At 60.1% G+C, this 16,843-nt stretch overlaps 4 protein-coding genes across 4 annotated transcripts; all 4 read left to right on the forward strand.

Annotated features, from left to right (window-relative positions):
• Positions 1-348: 348 nt before the first annotated feature.
• On the forward strand, positions 349-1,365 carry LINJ_30_1110 (mitochondrial carrier protein-like protein; the record flags this gene model as incomplete). The annotated part of the gene is made up of 1 exon (XM_001466918.1): positions 349-1,365. The coding sequence occupies one exon, from the start codon at positions 349-351 to the stop codon at positions 1,363-1,365; it is 1,017 nt and encodes a 338-aa protein (XP_001466955.1).
• A 1,123-nt stretch (positions 1,366-2,488) lies between these two features.
• On the forward strand, positions 2,489-3,097 carry LINJ_30_1120 (conserved hypothetical protein; the record flags this gene model as incomplete). The annotated part of the gene is made up of 1 exon (XM_001466919.1): positions 2,489-3,097. One exon carries the CDS (start codon positions 2,489-2,491, stop codon positions 3,095-3,097), a length of 609 nt encoding a protein of 202 aa, XP_001466956.1.
• An 824-nt stretch (positions 3,098-3,921) lies between these two features.
• LINJ_30_1130 (conserved hypothetical protein) lies at positions 3,922-4,623 on the forward strand (the record flags this gene model as incomplete). The annotated part of the gene is made up of 1 exon (XM_001466920.1): positions 3,922-4,623. The coding sequence occupies one exon, from the start codon at positions 3,922-3,924 to the stop codon at positions 4,621-4,623; it is 702 nt and encodes a 233-aa protein (XP_001466957.1).
• Positions 4,624-9,004: 4,381 nt separating this feature from the next.
• Positions 9,005-16,576, forward strand: LINJ_30_1140 (hypothetical protein, unknown function; the record flags this gene model as incomplete). Its single annotated transcript, XM_001466921.1, has 1 exon — positions 9,005-16,576. The coding sequence occupies one exon, from the start codon at positions 9,005-9,007 to the stop codon at positions 16,574-16,576; it is 7,572 nt and encodes a 2,523-aa protein (XP_001466958.1).
• Positions 16,577-16,843: the final 267 nt, after the last annotated feature.

Genomic DNA, 16,843 nt, shown 5'->3' on the forward strand with positions numbered 1-16,843 from the left:
AGACACATGTATACAGGCAAGGGGTTTGCCTGACGGCGAATGGTGCCCGCGCGACAAGAGCAGAAAGAGCAGTGCCGGGGCCACTTATGTGTAGATGAGCATGTGCGTGTGTGTGTGTGCGCCTGAGGTGCGCAAAACCCGCATCGTCGCTTTATCGGCCTTTTGTGTGATGCGGATTCAAGGACTGCTTCAGCCACGCTGCCTGCATCTCCCATTCCTCTCTCTACAGTGTCGGCGCACGAATACCGCGGTGTTGTTCAAGGAAGCAGGTTCACTCGTTGGTGTGCATCTTGCCTACTTATCCGTCTTATCGCTTTCACTTCATCCTCGCGAAGCGAGTCTTTGCCGATGTCTACCGTAGACATGTATATTGATGGGGCTGTCGCCTCCATGTGCGCCACCATCATTTCCAACCCCTTTGATGTGATGCGAACACGCATGCAGCTGCAGGGCGAGCTGTGCAAGCGTGGCGAGTACAAGGTTGTGTACGACAACCTGGGGCAGGGTATGATTCGTGTGGCCCGCGAAGAGGGCCTGCGTGCTCTACAAAAGGGCCTCGTATCGTCTGTGATGTGGCAGGTGATGCAGAACGGGATTCGAGTAGGACTGTACCCTGCTGCGCGTGCCGAGGTGAGCTATGTGTGTGGGTCGGATGCCGTCTACATCTCGGTTATCGCGGGTGCCTTGTGCGGCCTCGTGGGCAGCTACTTATCCTCGCCATTCCAGCTGGTGAAGACGCGCCTGCAATCGCAGCGCAACACGATTGTGACGATGCGTGGCGATGTGCTCTCGAAGGCGACGACGGGGGAGCAGTACGACTACGCTGGCGTGAAGGATGCATTTCACAAGATCTACAAGACAGGCGGTCTGCGAGCGCTTTGGAAGGGCTCGCACATCGCGGCGCAGCGCACGCTGGTCGGCTCTGCTGCGCAGCTCACCGCGTACGATGTGGCAAAGCCTATAATTTGTCAGCGGATGGGATGGCCGGCCTCTGACATCCGCGTGCACATCTGCGCCGCCATTTTCTCCGCCTCATGTGTCATGTGCGTCATGAACCCGCTGGACGTTGTCATGACGCGATCCTTCAATCACCGCATCGGTGAGCCCATGGCCTACTCCACAAACCTCGCCGTAGCGACGTGGAAGATATACCGCATCGAAGGCGTGCGTGGACTGTACAAGGGGTCCATGGCGCTCTTCTCTCGCTCCGCGCCCCACAACATTGCGACATTCGTGATGCTGGAGTACCTGCGCAAGATGCGTGAGCGGTACACGAACCGTGCGTACACATCTGGGTCGTCCGTGGACAAGTCGATTGGGTTTAACAGGGTCATTGACAGAAAGAGCGGCAAGAACGCCGCCTAGTGCACTGTGTTGGCCAATGCTGACCGACGCGGAGTTGCCCTTGCTGTACGCGGGCTGGATGAGCTGATTACCAATCAGCACACCAGGGAAGTTGTGCTTGTGCGGCGGACTTGCAACTCGCTCTGCTTTCACCTCGCCTGCGGCTGCCGCTCTGCCTTCTCGCCTTCCATGTGCGGGCGATTGTGCTGTGTACTCGATGTAATGGTACTCAACGTGGAGGAGAGGAGAGACGCGTGCGCTGCTTCGCGTCTCGCGCGTGTGTACGGCGGTGGCTGTGAGTGCGGACGGCACGGTGCTCAGCGCACCCAGCTCCTGAACTGGTATTCTTTGTGTTTTGGATCCTAGGCAACGCTTGCACCGCGGAGGACACGAAGGGAAAACATGAAGGAAAGACGTACGAGGAGGCGGCGGCGTTGCTACGCTTCACTGGTGGGGCTGGCGGCTCGAACAGCCCCACCGTGGAGCAAAGGGCCAGCGGCACGGGCTCCATCCGCCCCTATACGCAGGCAACAGGAGACCCACGTGGGCACTAGCAAGGTGCGCACCCATGAACGAGAGGCAGGGGAGGAGAGGCCCGCACCCTTTGGTGTGCTGCCGAGGCTCATGAAGGCATGGGCCTCGTTTACGCTAGGCGACGACGGCAGCGGCCTATGGAAAAGGTGAGGACGGCACATCCCGACGTTACCTGCGGTGGGTTGCGTTCTTGTCTCGCGTCGCGAGCCTTTGCGCTGACCTTGCCGTCCCTCGTGCATGCGCGCGCGCTCTCGCCGTAGCGGTGTTTCTTCTTCACCTTGACGACGATCCCTACTCGGCGCCACAGCGCGAGTATCTCTCTCTCTCTCTGTGTAGAGCTTCCCTGTCGTGCACCCGCTTTCTCGCCAACTTTTATACCCTTGCTTTCTTACTGGTGCTTGTTGTGCCCCTCGCCAACGCGCGTGTGCCCTTACACGCTCGCGCAGATGTTGAGGACGGCGGAGGGCGGACTCCTGCATCTGCCGAAGTGATCGCGTCACCACAGGACCGAAGGGTGGCGGCATTCAAATCAGCGAAGGAGCGGTGACTCATCTGTTGCCCTCGCACCACTGCACCTCTTGTGTTTTCATTCATTGCAGTACTCTCTCGCATGTCAGTGCGGCTGCTGCTCGGTGCGGGCCTGGCATACGCCCGTCGGCTACCCCTGGCACCGTCGCCGATACTGTCCTGCTGCGCCCCACACCTCCACACGGGTGTCTTGTGGTCGCTGACGGAGGGAGCGCGTGCGGCGCACACCAGCTCCAAGGAGGCAGGGTACTATCGGCTGCAGAACCCAAAGCACATCAACATCGACCCCTGCGTCTACGAGATTCGCACTATGCGCGGCAGTGGCCCAGGTGGCCAAGGCACGAATAGCAGCAGTAACAAGGTGGAGCTGCGCGCGGACATGGAGCTCCTGTCCGAGTTCTTCGACGACGAGCTACTTGCCGCACTGCGCCGCCACGAGGCTGGCGGAGCGCTCACCAGTGACGGGACAACGATTGTCGTGAGCTGCCACGAGCACCGTAGCGCCTTGCAAAACAAAGAGGGCTGCTTGCGCAAGCTGCAGACGCTTCTGCACAAAGCATCGTGGGTGCCACCGGCGGAGGCCGGCCTCGTCGAGCGGCCATCCTTCATCGTCACAGAGCAGAAGGCTAGGCGACGCAAGAAGAGCACCATGAACCGCATGACCCGCTCCGCGCGTAGTGGGTCGTGGTGAGATAAGGCGGTTCGGCGAGGGGGAGGGGCTGCTGGTGGAAACGTTCGGTGCTGCGCCGTGTGCGTGTATACGGGAGTATGCAGTTTTGGCCAATCCCTTTCCCACGGCTGGGGCACTGCCTACCATTGCACAATGATGCGCTTGCCAAGTGTTGTGCCCCCTCCGTGGATGCCACGCTCTTCTTCTTGCTCTCTCTCGCCCTGCGCCACGGCGACGGGCTTCACCGTCTTTCTCCTCGACTCTTCCTCGATTTACACAAGCACCGCGGGAGCAGCGGATACGTTGCTACTTGAGGCAGGTGGGACGATAACCCCTCCTCCCTCCTCCTCATTCCGCCTTCCTCTTTCATCGACACGGCGTACAGCGGCGGCTGACACAACGTGCCAGGGACATGACTGCCCTTGCCCCGCTCTTTCGTCTTGCTCAATCTCTCTCTCTCTCTGCATTCACCAGACATATCTACAGCCACACCTATACAGGCTTGGGCTGGCGAAGAGACGCGCCTCATCGCATAAAACGGTCTGCACTCAGCTCGACCTTTACCGCAAAGCGGCGGGCTGCCAGCCGATTCCGCTGTCGCCGATGGACGTTGAACACCCTGGTAGTGCGCTCATCCGCCATTTATGGCACTGCTTGCGGCTCCACTCTTCTCAAATTTGTTTCCTCTTCCAGATCTCTCCTCTCTCTCTCTGCAACTGCTCCGCTTTCTCTTTGCATTCCTCGCACGTGGACGCTTCTCACTCGAAACATCACTTCCACGCCAGCCCCTCGCGAACCTTCCTTCCCATCTTCTCGTTATCGCCTCGTCCACCCTGCGCCGGGAAATGCTGCCCAGGCTCGCTCTGTCGCATGGTGCTGCTGCTGCTGCTGCCGTGCCTCTCGCCGTCACCATTAGCACGGCTTCTGCGACGTCTGTTTCTCAGCGCTGGTGCAGTAGCATGACAAGTGACAAGCCCGACGCAACCGGTGCTAACCCGTTCACTTCCGCAATCGCAAAGACCTTACGCGAGAAGGTGTTTTCGCAGGACTTTACTGCCGTGAAGGCTGCCACACCGAAGGAGACGGAGCTACTAAAAAGGTGGCGCACTGGTGACGGCACACCAGAGCAATCCCCGCGCCAACCGGCGGCGCCCGGCACGGCCGACTCATCTGACGTGGAACCGCAGATTGCAGAGGGCGCTCAGAATGTGGCCGTGTCGCACGGGAAGACGTTCCGCGACTCCCGTCCTGCCGACCCCGAGGAGAGTGTAGAGTGCAAGCGCCGTCGGCTCATCTACCAATCGCGCTACCGCGGTATGGTGGAGATGGACCTCATCTTCGGCCACTTTGCGCGGTGCAAGCTCGAGACCCTCGACGCGTCTATGCTGGATGAATACGACGTGCTCCTGAAGCAGCTGGACAGCGAGCTGTTCCGCTGGCTGGTCATGGGCGTGGATGCGCCGGAGGGGGTGGCGAAGCTGCGCTGCTTTGACGAGCTGCGCCGCTTCATTAAAGAGGAACGTACAGAGCTGCTGGGCTCCAACTGAGCAGGACTGGAGAGGCTTCTCCCCCTTCCCATCGTGAGAGCGACCGCCCTTCTGCTACCGGCTCGTCGCGCGAAGCTGAGCAGCGTGAGACGACGCGTCGTGCTGCCGTTCCTTTGGAAATGCCACCCCCTTCCTTCCCTCCGCCCTCCGCCTCTCTCTTTGTGAAATCCGCTGCCGCTCGCATTCACCAACGCACGAGTAAGGCAAGTGCTGACGCGGTTTACAAAAGCTTCACCTCTCTTGCTGCCTTCCTCGCTCGCTCCTTCCTCCGTTTGGTTTCTACTTTATGGGTGGTTCTGCATTCGTGCGTGCCTTGTGATGGGTGTGCGATGCTGTTGTGCTGCGCGGATGCGTGAACGCACGGAGGACGACGCCGCAGGAAAAAAAAATGGTGAACCGCCCTCCCCACTGACGTTGTCCACCCCCATCCCTCCCCCGCTTGCCGTTCACCTTCTATGCGCTCATCTTTGAGCAGGAGTGGTGACAGCGGGCTATGGGGATCAGAGAGACGGAGACGCTGGAGCTGCCAAGCACCTTGTTCTCCTTTGCAATCCTGTGCTTGGGGTGGAGCGCCCCTCACCCTTCTCACCTCTGTTTCGTTCTTGGCCGGCACACTCCCGTTTCGACGTGAGTCGATGCTTCCGACACGTGAGCGCCACCCTCCGTTGCGCCTCCTCTTTCTCCGTCTCTCGCTGCCTGCATGGGCCCTACACGAGGTGTATGTGGGTGTCATCACTCCACATATCTCCGATAGCATGGAAGAGGTGACTACTGCCTTTGCCCGTCGTGGACGTCGCTCTTGGGACGGATGAGGGGGGAGGGAGGGGGGTTCACCCAAGATAGGGCGAAAAGCAAGTGCTACCGATACGCGCATCATCGTCACTCCCACATACTCTCTCCTTTCTCTTTCCTTCCATGCCTTCTTTACCATAACTCGATGTTGTATCATAATATTCATCCGGCGCAACCCCCCTTTTTTTTCGGCGCAAAACGATGGCTGGCACGCACACGCACGTGGGTGCATGGATCCCCACCCCTTCTTTGCTCTTCCCGATTCGTTGCTCGCCTTTACTTTTTGTTTTTGCTCCCATCAACACCGACGCCTGCGCTAGTACTTCGCTGAGAGAAGTAACACACAAACACCGTTCACGTCTCTTCGGGTGGGTGCGGCTGCCGAGTGCAAGAGAGCGCGGCTCGGACGTTTATATCTTCGCACCTTCGCACGCACGCACGCGTCATATACTCTTCACGATTGCCAGATCACCACCACACGCACGTCTACACGCCCACACCCGAATAGAACACCTTCCCGTACTTCCATTTCTTGGCATGTATCTGGCATTCATGTCGCGTGTTCTGCTGACACTCCCCGCCTGTCTGAGTTACTCAGTTCCGCCTTTCTTTTCTTTTTTATTGCCTTGTGCTCCTCCCCCGCGAAGTGCCTCTGGTAGCTGTCCCTCTCCCGCCTTACTACTATTCTCTATCTCTAAGGTCTATTGCCCATAGCCATCTTTTTTTTTATTGTTTTCCGCACTGTACGCGTTTCACTTTTTCACACACGCGCGCGCACACACAACCCCGTGGACCGTCTTTTCAGAGTGGGATAGCGATCGACAGGTATTGTCGCAAGCCCTTGCAGGAGTGACTGCATCGCTGTAGGGACAGAGATCTGCAAGGGGCGCTCGCAACAACAAAAAGAGTCTGATATATTGAAAACTTGACCCTCCCTCTTTCCTCCTTTTCCCCTTCCCCTCCCCCCATACACCCAAACCCACTCAAAAGCTCGCTGCTTTTTTTTTGCCCAGTATCTTACCAATCGGTATAGTACGCATAGGAGAGGCGGCGCACGAGCGAAACAGCAACAACAAAAAAAATATCAGGCTTGCCTTTTCTTATTCGCGCAGACTCTCTGCTACGTGCACTTCACACCTTCTCACACCCTCACACCACGTGTGTGTTTGTGACCTACCTAAGATTGACTTCTCTCTCGTCATTTACACATTCGACTACCTATCTGTTTTTCCAGCTGCTCGTTTCTTTCTCGTGTATCTGCCCGCTTCCCTTCCACATCACGTCGCCACCGTCGCCGCCTCCTCTCATCACTGCGGCATTTTCATTGGCGTGCCGAACCGTCTTTCTCTCTCATTTTTTTTTTGCACACTCACCTCTCCTTGCCCTCTGCGTGTCTGCGCTCCCGTCTTTGTTTTTCGCTTTCGGTTGTTTCGCCTTCACTGACCACTGTGGCTTGTCTGTCTGTGTGTCTCTTGCCTTTGTGCCCGCACCTCCTCTCTGTGTGCGGATTCGCTTTTGCGTGTGCGCGTGTCTCGGCGAGGGGACAGTTCTGGTGGGTGAAGGCATGCGCATGCGCATACGAAGCACATTGGCACGTCCGCACACCGTCACCGCGACGCCTCCTTTCTCCTCACTTCCAAAGAGCAGAGGATCCACGAAGCCGGCGAGGAGAATATATATACGCGTATATACCTCTATATGTATCTATACCGGAGCACACACATACATATATACGAATATACCTCTATATACACATATACCTATCTACATATATATATATATATATGTATGTATAGCGCATAGCTATTTGACGTGCTGAAAGCAGGAAGAGAAGTGACATAAAAGAGGGAGAAGGGGGCGAAAAGAAGCGAAAACGGAGGCCACCGAAAAACGCATCTTCTTTCTTCTTCCTCTGCGGTACTGAGCTGTGCGGTCCTTTCTCTCCCCCTCTCTTTTGCGCGTCTGTCTGTGCCTTGCCTGCTTCGCTTCTGCTCTCTCTTTCTCTCGGTCCCTCTTCTCTGTTTTCAGCTTCTCGTTCTTCTGTTTTTTTTTTTCGACTCTTCACCAGACTTGTCGCCGCCGCGCCTCCTCCCCCTTCCCTGTCCTTCTGCCCATCCATCCACGTATCCATACATTATATATATACAAGTACACACACACACATATATATATATATATGTGCACTGCGGTTTTGTCCGCTTTGTGGCGTCCTACTTCTCATCGGGCTACTGCTCGATGCGGTGATACTCTCGCTTGGCTTGAATTGCACACGTCCGGCTCAGCTTCTGCGTGCCTGTGAAATTCGTTTTCTCTTTTCGTGTGTTTATCCACCCTTCGTTCCACAAGGCGCTTGGTGCCGACCATTTATACACACACCAACACACACAAACGGAAGTCGTTTCTGCCGCCCATCTCCCTCCCTCTCTGCTACACACGATACCATATTATTACCTTGTACATTTTATGGCTGCCGCCTCTCCCCATCAGCTTCACTGTTTCTCCTTTCTGGAACGCTTTTTGTAAAGTTATCTTGGTATCTACCTATATATGGATGTATGGACATGCATGTGCATGGTGTAAGGTTTATTTTTTCTTGATCCTCCTTTGGCTTGGTATCACAGCCGTGCATTTTGTCTGCATTCGTGTTTCCGCGTGTTGCGCGTGTGTTCTCTTCCTTCACTGCACACAGCAACTCTCGATCTTTTTTTTTGCCGCCTCTCCGTGGCTCTCTCGCTGTTCGTCCTTGCATTCACCCGACGGACGTCTTCGCCCCTTTCCGCGCACTTCTTGCACTGCCGGTGTAGATTCCCTTTGTATTTCCTTTGGCGATGCTTATTGGCTCCCCCTCCCCTGCTCTCTTTCCACCACTCTCTCACTCCTCCCTACGAAGGCCCCATCTTTCTCGTTTTACTTTTTGCCCTTCTCCACATTTCCCACTCGTTTTTTTTTTGGGTTTTCGGTTCTTCCGGCTGATCGGCTCTTCTCGTCCTCTTTCCTGTTTCTTCAAGAATTGAACTGACTCTTGCCTGCAGGCCAAGTCGTGTTGCCTCTGCTGCCTTGTGAGCTCCACGCACACATACGGACACAGACAGACCAGAGGGACAGACAGATGGGCAGACACAGACACGCTCACGCGAGTCCCTCTCTCTTTTCTCCTCTACGCGTCTTTGGGGGTGTGCGGGTGGGGACGCAGGCTATATATATATATATCACCTTTAGCCCCTAGCACGTTTTCGCTACTTCCCCCCACTTCTTTCTCTCTCCCCTCCTTTTGTGCTGTCGCGTCTCTGCCAAGGGTGAGGTTATGCATTTTGTGAGCATTATTATTGACAAGAGTATTCTTACTATTTTGCTCGTTCTTGTGTGTGTGTATACGCATTCAACAATTCAGATGCTCGGCGTGGCGCCATTGGTAGGACCGTCTGCCGGCGCCGCCGACGTGCAACAACTTGCTGACATACGCGCCACGGGTGATTCTTGTCGAGATGCTGTTGTGTCGGAGCGCACACGCGGTGAGCAGGCCTTCCCACGAGGGCATACTCACGTTGGCGCTCGCGGTGAGTGCCAGGCGGCATTGAAGTTCTCTGCCATGACCTGCAGCAGAGACAACGACACTGCAATCAAGAGGGCTCTAGCACACAATACCACGGCAGAGCCGTTGACTAACGCTAGGACAGCATCGTGGACGGCTCACAGCGCTGCACAGAGAGAGTCGGCTGATGTGGAGGCACGTATGAAGGCCATAACGGCGGCCATGACATCTTCGCCACTGCCGTTGCTGACTCACGTGTTGACTAGCGTACCCTCTGCGATCGCTTGCGTATCTTCGGCTACTCCTGTCACCTCCGCAGCGTGCGCCAGCGTGGGCACCGACACCGCCGCCTCGCGTGTCCCTCGCACTTCACCCTCTTCACCTCCAGTGGCCAGCAGCGATGACGCCACGCCGTGGTCCATGACGCTTCACACCGACGCCACGCGTGGGTCAGCGGCAGAAGCATACTGGGTTCCCTACGACGTCTATCTCGCTCTCTCGGCCCCGCTGCTGCGAGAGCGCGCCTTGCAAGACTTCGTTGCGACGCTGTGTTGTCCAATGACACCGTCGGCGGAGGGCCAGTCGCAACTAGTCAAGATTGACAGCGTCTTCTCTTTTCTTCTCCATGGCAACGCAGTGGCGCCGCCGATCGCCTCTGCTCCCGCGGTGGTGGCGCCGGTCTCGACGTTCCAGTCGCCCATGCAATCTTCGTCGTCGCTTCATTGGAGCGAGCACGGCTCCCGCAACAGCAAAGCCGAACTCATCGCCTTCCCTCTTTTCTGCGTCCTCGGCGCGAAGCTGTGCACCGTGTCGCGACGTACACGATCCATCTGCTCCATCCACACTCCGGAGGCTCCCATTGCAGCACGGCTCGCCACGCACCCGAATCAGCGCGGCGGCTATGGCAGCCACAGCCGCCACGGTAGTGACAGAGCTGACTTGACGTACCCTGCCGTCCAGCAAGATCTCGCGGCCAAGCCCTGCAGCGGCACCGAGGCGTCGTTACCTCGGCACGACGGCGGCAGAGACCATGTGCTTCTCCTCTTCGCCGAGCAGCTGATCAGCGGCCTTCCTGGCTTTCCTGTCGCGCTTCTGTACACGACAAGCCCGACCGGTGCTGTCGTCTCGGCGCCACCGGCGGAGGCTTCAGCCTTCTGGGACAGCTGGCACAAGACCCCGCGTGCTGTGCGCCGAAGCGTTGCGTACGAGCATATATGGAGCGTCGTGACACTGCCGAGGCTGGTGGCAATGCTGCAGCGTTGGGGCGTGGCCCCGGCGGTGGCGATGCGCCGGCTCTGCGTAGGGCTGCACTGCTCTTCTACCTCGCCGCTAGAGCCGCCAGGAAAGCCTCACCCGCTCCACGCCACGATGAATATTGCACATGGGCAAGGAGAGGAGGCGACGGCGGCGGCGGCGGCAGCGCCGGACACTGCGGGCGCTTTGCGTCGACCCCAGCTTCCTTTGGCAGAGCCCGACTCTTGCCTCGTGGAGAGTCCGCCTCCCATACCGACGGCCGCGCCCGCGCAGCCGGCGAGGGCGAGCGTCGTGGGGCCGCCACAGCACATCGTGGACAGCAGTAGTAGTGATGGTGCTGCGTGGGAGTCCTTGTCGTCGGACGCCGGCGTTGTGCCGCACAGAGGCATGAGCACGCCTGCGATGCGAGGGGCCGAAGTAGCTGTGCGGGCGCCGGCGACGCCGCTGGAGCGCAGAGGGCGTGTGACAGCTGGCGAGTTTGGCACCTGTGGCGTCACCACACCTCGTTCGCAAGACGGGCTGCTCAGCAGCGGTGAAAAGGGCGACGCAGGTGACCCAGTGCACCCGTACAACGCTTTAGGCGCGCCAGGCTCCGTCAACACGGGACCAGAAGACAACCGCGGCCTTTACGGCCAGGCGCACCTGTATTACACTTCTTCGTCGCCGCCACCACCGGCTGCCTCGTCAGTCAAGACGACTGCTGGTAGCGTCCTCTTTGTGCGGAGCGCCGTGTCGGGGAGGCCGCTGACGGAGAGCAGCACTCCCCTCTTCAACACCAGGCGCTTCCGATATCCGGATGTGCTGCATCCACCGTTGCGGTTGCGCCTGCACACTTCTTCGTTCCTGGAGCGCGCCAACGGCCCCGTCCGTGTGACGAGGGGTGCGGCGATGCTGCCCACGCCTCGCTGCTCAGGTGCACCGAAGCGCGTGACCGCTGTGCCAACCGACGCGCGCTACAGCGACAGTGGCGCGTTAGCGCATCCCTACGAGGTGCCGGCGTCAGATACAACGCGGCAGTCGGGGAACCGGCATCGGCGAAGGCACAGTGGCACAGGTAGCCGCCTCGTCCATCAAGACGATCATCGTCGAGGCACGAATGTGCGCGACGCGCCAGCGGAGCTTGTTCATGCCTCCGGTGATGTCGAGCAGTTGGGAGACGCGCGGCAGGTCTCTGCCCGTCGAAGCTCAGTGGATGGCTTGACCGATCGCGGCAGAGTTTCCAGCCACGCAGCTGCGCCAGCGCTGACTCCGACGCCACCCACTCGCAATGGGAGTGGCTGTTGCCTTGGTGCCCGGCAGCGCACGGAGCATGTGAACAGGTACATGCAGGTCCTCATGAGCGCTGCGGCGCTCCGGCGCGCGAGCCCGTCGCCGACAGCGACTGATGATTTCCCGCAACAACAGCAGAACACAGCTCATCGATACAGCACCGGCGACCATCTCGCCGCGGCAGCAGGGGCGACTCCGTTGTGCGTCGCCAGCAGCAGTAGCGGTACTGGCAGCAACACAAAGGGCAGCCTGAATCGTAGTCGCGAGAGCGGAGACCGCGGCATGGCCATGCCGCGGCGTGCGCCAGTGCCGCCACCGCCGCTCCAGCAGCATCAGCTGCACCTCCACCGATCCCCTCACGCGAACATCCTGCTTTGCCATCAGAGCAGCATGAGCACCCAGTCGAGCTTCACCTCAAGCTCCTTGACTGGTGGCGCTGTCTCCGTTGCACTCAGCGACCACGCGGCGAGCGTCACCGCAGAGCACGAAAACAAGCAACTGGGCGACGATGGCAATACCGATAGAAGAGCCGGGGCTGTCGCGGCGCCGTCGACGTTCGCCGGGGATTCTAAGATTCCCTCTATGACGACCTCGTCCGAAGGCTCGCTGGCTTCTGTGGCCGACGCCGCTGGCACGCTACCCACCGCGCAAGTCTCGCTGCACCCGGAAGCAGCGTCGTTGTGGAGCGTAAAGAATGCAAGGACGCACAATGCTGCCCGAAACGGCATAGAGGACTCGCTGTCGAAGCGCCTCACGCGCTCCCCGCTACGAAGCATCTTCACTGGGCTGCGGGCGTTGCTGCAGCTGGCCACTCCACCGTCGTCGATGCAGGCGCGCGGCTTTCCTCATCGCGACGCGAAGCCTGCGGGGCCACAGCTGTCGCCTTGTTCACCAGAGGACAGGGCTGTCCGGCCGTGTGTCCACGCGCCGCCAGAGCTGAGTAGCTCCCTGCTGACGTACTCTTCTCACCCCACGCTGTATGCCGCGGCAGACGCTGCGGCATCTCCACCCCCGTCCGATGTTCTTTCGCCGCCGGGGCAGCACTCACTGACACTGCGCGCATCATGCGAGCGGTCCGCGTCCTGTTTGGTCACCGCTTCATCGGAAGAGAACCTGTCGCCGCCGCTGAGGCACAACCGCGGCAGCGTCGTTAACCATTTCGCCGTCGCAGGCGCGTCTGCGAGGCCATGGGCGCTGCCGACGAGCGGCTTCTCTGCTATTAACGGTTGCACCGCCAAAGTGCGGCCCCTCAGCGCGAACGAGAGCGACCACGGTGCGGAGTGTCGACTCGTCTCCGAGCCCGCGATCTCGGTCGATCTGCAGCTTCACGCGGCGGCCCGTGAACACGCAGCCAACGCACAGGCTGTCACCGCGCCGGGGGCTGTCAGGCACGATGGCGCCACTGCAGTGGCCGCATCCACTGCTGCTCCACCGGTGTCTCCGGGCTGCCAGCCCTGCGCGGCTTCTTTGCACTTGAGTCGTCGCTTGGCTGATGCTCTTGTTGACTCCACCTTGCACGAAGGCGGCGGGTGGCCGTCTTTTCTGCCACTGTCCCTCTTGGGGCCCACTCTGGCCGTCGCGACGCAGTTTCCGGGTGACACAGGTGGCTTCAGGGCAGCCGTTCCAACACTCGCCAACTCCGAGTCTGGGCTCCTCTCGTGGTGGATTGACACCGCCGCGCTGTTGATGAGCCTGTTAGCGTGCGTAGTGCAGGCGGTCGGGCGCGGCTACGTAGCCCGCCGTGACCTTCGGAGGCTTTTTCGGCGGCCGTCAAGTAGCCCCACCGAGCGTGCGGCCGTATCAATGACGATTGCCGCCGCAGCGCCGGCCGTGACGCGCTCGCCTCACCACACGCTAGTCACACGCGACCCATCGTTGTCCTCGTCTCCCACTGCTTCGGCGAGTGCGTCGCCTGTCCCTCCCATTGTTCACCATCACGGGGTGGCCACGCTGGCGGCCACCGCAGCCTTCAGCGTCGACCATTTTCCGGGGTCACATAGGCCCAGTGCGTCGACGCAGATGGCGTCGTCGAGCCGGGTTTTGGCGATGCAGCCGCCGCAGGGCTGCCCACCGCCGCCGCAGGGCTGCCCACCGCCGCCGCAGACTGCGTTCTCGACTTCACTGACGTTCTCTATCAACGCCACCGTAGCGGAGGCGTCCACGACTCCCAGCGATGTCCACGTGTCGGCACGCGATGTCTCGCTGGTTGCCACGACGACGCCCAAGTCTTCATTGCAACGGCACAACGCCGCTTCGCAGACGTCGCCAAAGTCCAACAAGATCCCTACTTTCTCGTCTTTCGCCACTGACGCCACGCACTCCTCTCCCAAAAACCTCTCCAGCTTCTCTGGAGTGAGACTGAAGCAGCCCACCCGCTCCTTGGACACGGCCTCGCAGAAAAAAGTGCCGGCGCCGCCTCTGCGGCACCTGTTTGCCATGTGCGGCCTACAGAGCAGTTCCACCAGCGAGGACTCCGGCACCTGGGCACCTGCGCCGAGCGTCGAGGCGGCCGGTGACGCGGCCGCCTCGTCTGATGAAGACGACGCTGCTGCTGCTGCGTCGAACGCGAGTGCATGCCCGTCCATTGATGCAGCGACACTCTTGCGGGCCATATCCAAGTACACCATCTCCACTACGCCTGATGTTGTGCCACAGGGGCGGAGTAGCGACGCGAGCCGCGGCCACGAGCTACCGAGTCCGAGCACTCATGGTGACAACAACGCAGGTGGCGAACCGAGCGGCGGCGCAGCTGCACCGGCATGTCTTGTTGCCGGTGAGCCCCTGGGCTTGCTTGCCCAGCCGTCGTTGCTGCGTTTCGCCACGTCGCTGAAGCTGCAAAGCAGCACCGAGGACGCTGACACCACCGCCTTCCGCGAATCCACGGCGGAGTGGATGGGCATGATGCAGCAGCAACTTGCAGTCACCCCCAGCTGCACCGTTCCTTTCCTCGATCAGGCTGCTGCGAAAGGGCCGCCGGCGAGCACCCTAGGGAGTAGTAACTCGCAGGGGCCAATTTCGCCTGATGGGGCGCGGAGCTCGTCGTGCCGTCTGTCCTCGTCGGCTGATGAGTACGCTGCCCCCATGGTCGCGGAGTCTCTGTTGCAGCTGCAGCGCATTGGTCGCGGGTGTCTCATCAGGCGGCGGTGCGAACTGAGTTACCGGGAGCGACAAGAAAAGGCCCTTGACCTTCTTCACAAGCGGGCGTGTCAACACACGCCGGTGCTGTCGACATGTGCGACGTCGATGGAAGAGGATGGCATAGCCGACGGGTTTGGAGGTGGCAGCACTGCTGGAGGGGCTGCGGCTGCGCTGAGCGGCATCACGGGCCTGCGCTCGGCCTCCTCCTCGTACCAGACGAGCGATCGGACACGTTTGACGGGTTCGCTGCCGCAGAGCACGCCGTCACTGCCTGGGGCCAGTCGGCCGCTCGTGACGCTGATGGCAGGGCAACGGCGCCTTAGCCCAGTCAACGGCCGACATTTCACAGACCTTGCGCACCCCGCCTCCCTGCTTTCGCAGGCAGAACCAAACCTCTCTGGGCCTGAGGGCGTTGTGGGCATCGTTGGCGACAGTGCCCAGCTGGCAGACGATCGCAGCACCGCTGTCACGTTTCGCGGCAAGACGAACACGATGGCTGTGCCCTCCGACAGCGGAAAGTACATTGCTTCGCCAGCCTTTGTGTCTTCCAAGCGGAGGCCCAGCGTGTTGTTCACCGATGCGCCGCCGCACATGCCCAGCTCGGGATCACTGAGTGAGCCGAGAGGGGCAGCTGCTGGTGGCACTGAGGACGGGACTGCGGCAGCAAGTGGGAGTGTCCAGGAAGCGGGAGCGACTCAGGCGCATCGTGGAAGCCTTCCCTCATCTGCTCCCCCTCCTGCCGCCGTCAAGGCGGCTGACGCTGACAGAGGCGATGACGACGCTGCTGTGGAGTCTCCTCTTGTACCGTCGCCGACGGTTGTGCTTCCCAGCTCGTCTGCAGCCGTGCCAGTGGAAACCAACGACTCTGCGAGGAAAGCACAGCCTCCCACCGGCAGAGCACCTTCGCCGCCACGACCGTCGTTGCTGTCGCCACCGTCGCTGCGTGTGCCCTTCTCACGAGATTCCTACTTGTCCTCAGCGAATCCTGTTACAATGAAGACGCCCGTTTCTGCTGCTGCGGCTGTTGTTCCAGTGACAAGCGCGGTCGGTACGTCGATCTCTGCTACCATGAGCGACAGCAGCTCCAGGCAAGCATCGCGCAGCGAGGGGGCCTACTCGATGCGGTCGCCATATCGCAGTCCGTCGTCACCGTTCACTGTACAGGGCTCACCGCATACCGACATGGTCGGTGCTGCGGTGGACAGCAACGATGCCAGCTGTTGCCCTCTTCCGCGACGACGCTTTCTCATCGCTGTGCCTAGGGCAGAGCTCTCTCCGATGGAGGGCTCCATCGTCGCCACAAGCGGCCGCAGTGCTCGTTCCCTCAACAGCATAAACTCCCTCCCTTTCAATTGCAGCACCACTGCGAACACCACGAGCGTCACCGCACAGATCTTCAGCACTTCTCTGCCGGAGGGCATGACCCCAGAGCTGTGGGTGCTGGACGGCGTCGAGGAGGCCGCCATGTCCTCTTCAGTCTCGGATGGCAGCGATGACGACGACGCCGATGACAACGAGGGCGACGCTTTCAAGGCAGATCTCATCCATGTCGAGGGCGGCGCTGAGCCGGCGTGCTTCGTCGCTGCGGCACAGGTTCTAGGGCGCGAAGCGGCTCCGCCGTTAATGTCGAAAGCGCTGCTGCTACTCCAGCGGATCGGACGTGGCTACCTGTGCCGCCGGCACCAGCACTTCCTGTTCATGGTGTCTATCTCGTGGACGGAGATTGCGCTGATGCGGCGGGTGGCGCTCGGCTTTCTGACGCGACGGCGCACGGGCTTAGACTTCTTCGTGCACCGTGAGGCAAACCGTCAAATGGCGTACTGGGAGCTGCGCCATCGATCTGCCGTGCTGATGCAGAGCGTCGTGCGCGGCTTCAATGCACGCCAGCGGGTGAAGAGGCTGCAGAGGCGGGTGTGCACGCGCATTGAGCTACGCACCGCCCTCGAGCAGCAAAACACAGATGAGTGAGTGCCTTCAAACGAAATGACAGCGAAAGGCGAAAGAGGGCGCGCTCCGGAGAAGCCCACGCTCCGTATCGAGGAGGGCGTGAGCGAACACTGTGGCGAGCGCCATCTCAACGCCCATGACCAAGGGGCGCCTTGGTCCCCCCTCCCCCCAAGAGGGTGGCGCTGATCGAGCGCGCAAGGATGCGGGCCGACTTTGTGCGCTTCGCTAATCTTTTTTTTTTGCTATGTGTGTGTCTGTGCCATCGTATGCCCCTGACGATGCCGGCCA

This window comes from Leishmania infantum, chromosome 30 (assembly GCF_000002875.2).
Source record: "Leishmania infantum JPCM5 genome chromosome 30".
Taxonomy (NCBI): domain Eukaryota; phylum Euglenozoa; class Kinetoplastea; order Trypanosomatida; family Trypanosomatidae; genus Leishmania; species Leishmania infantum.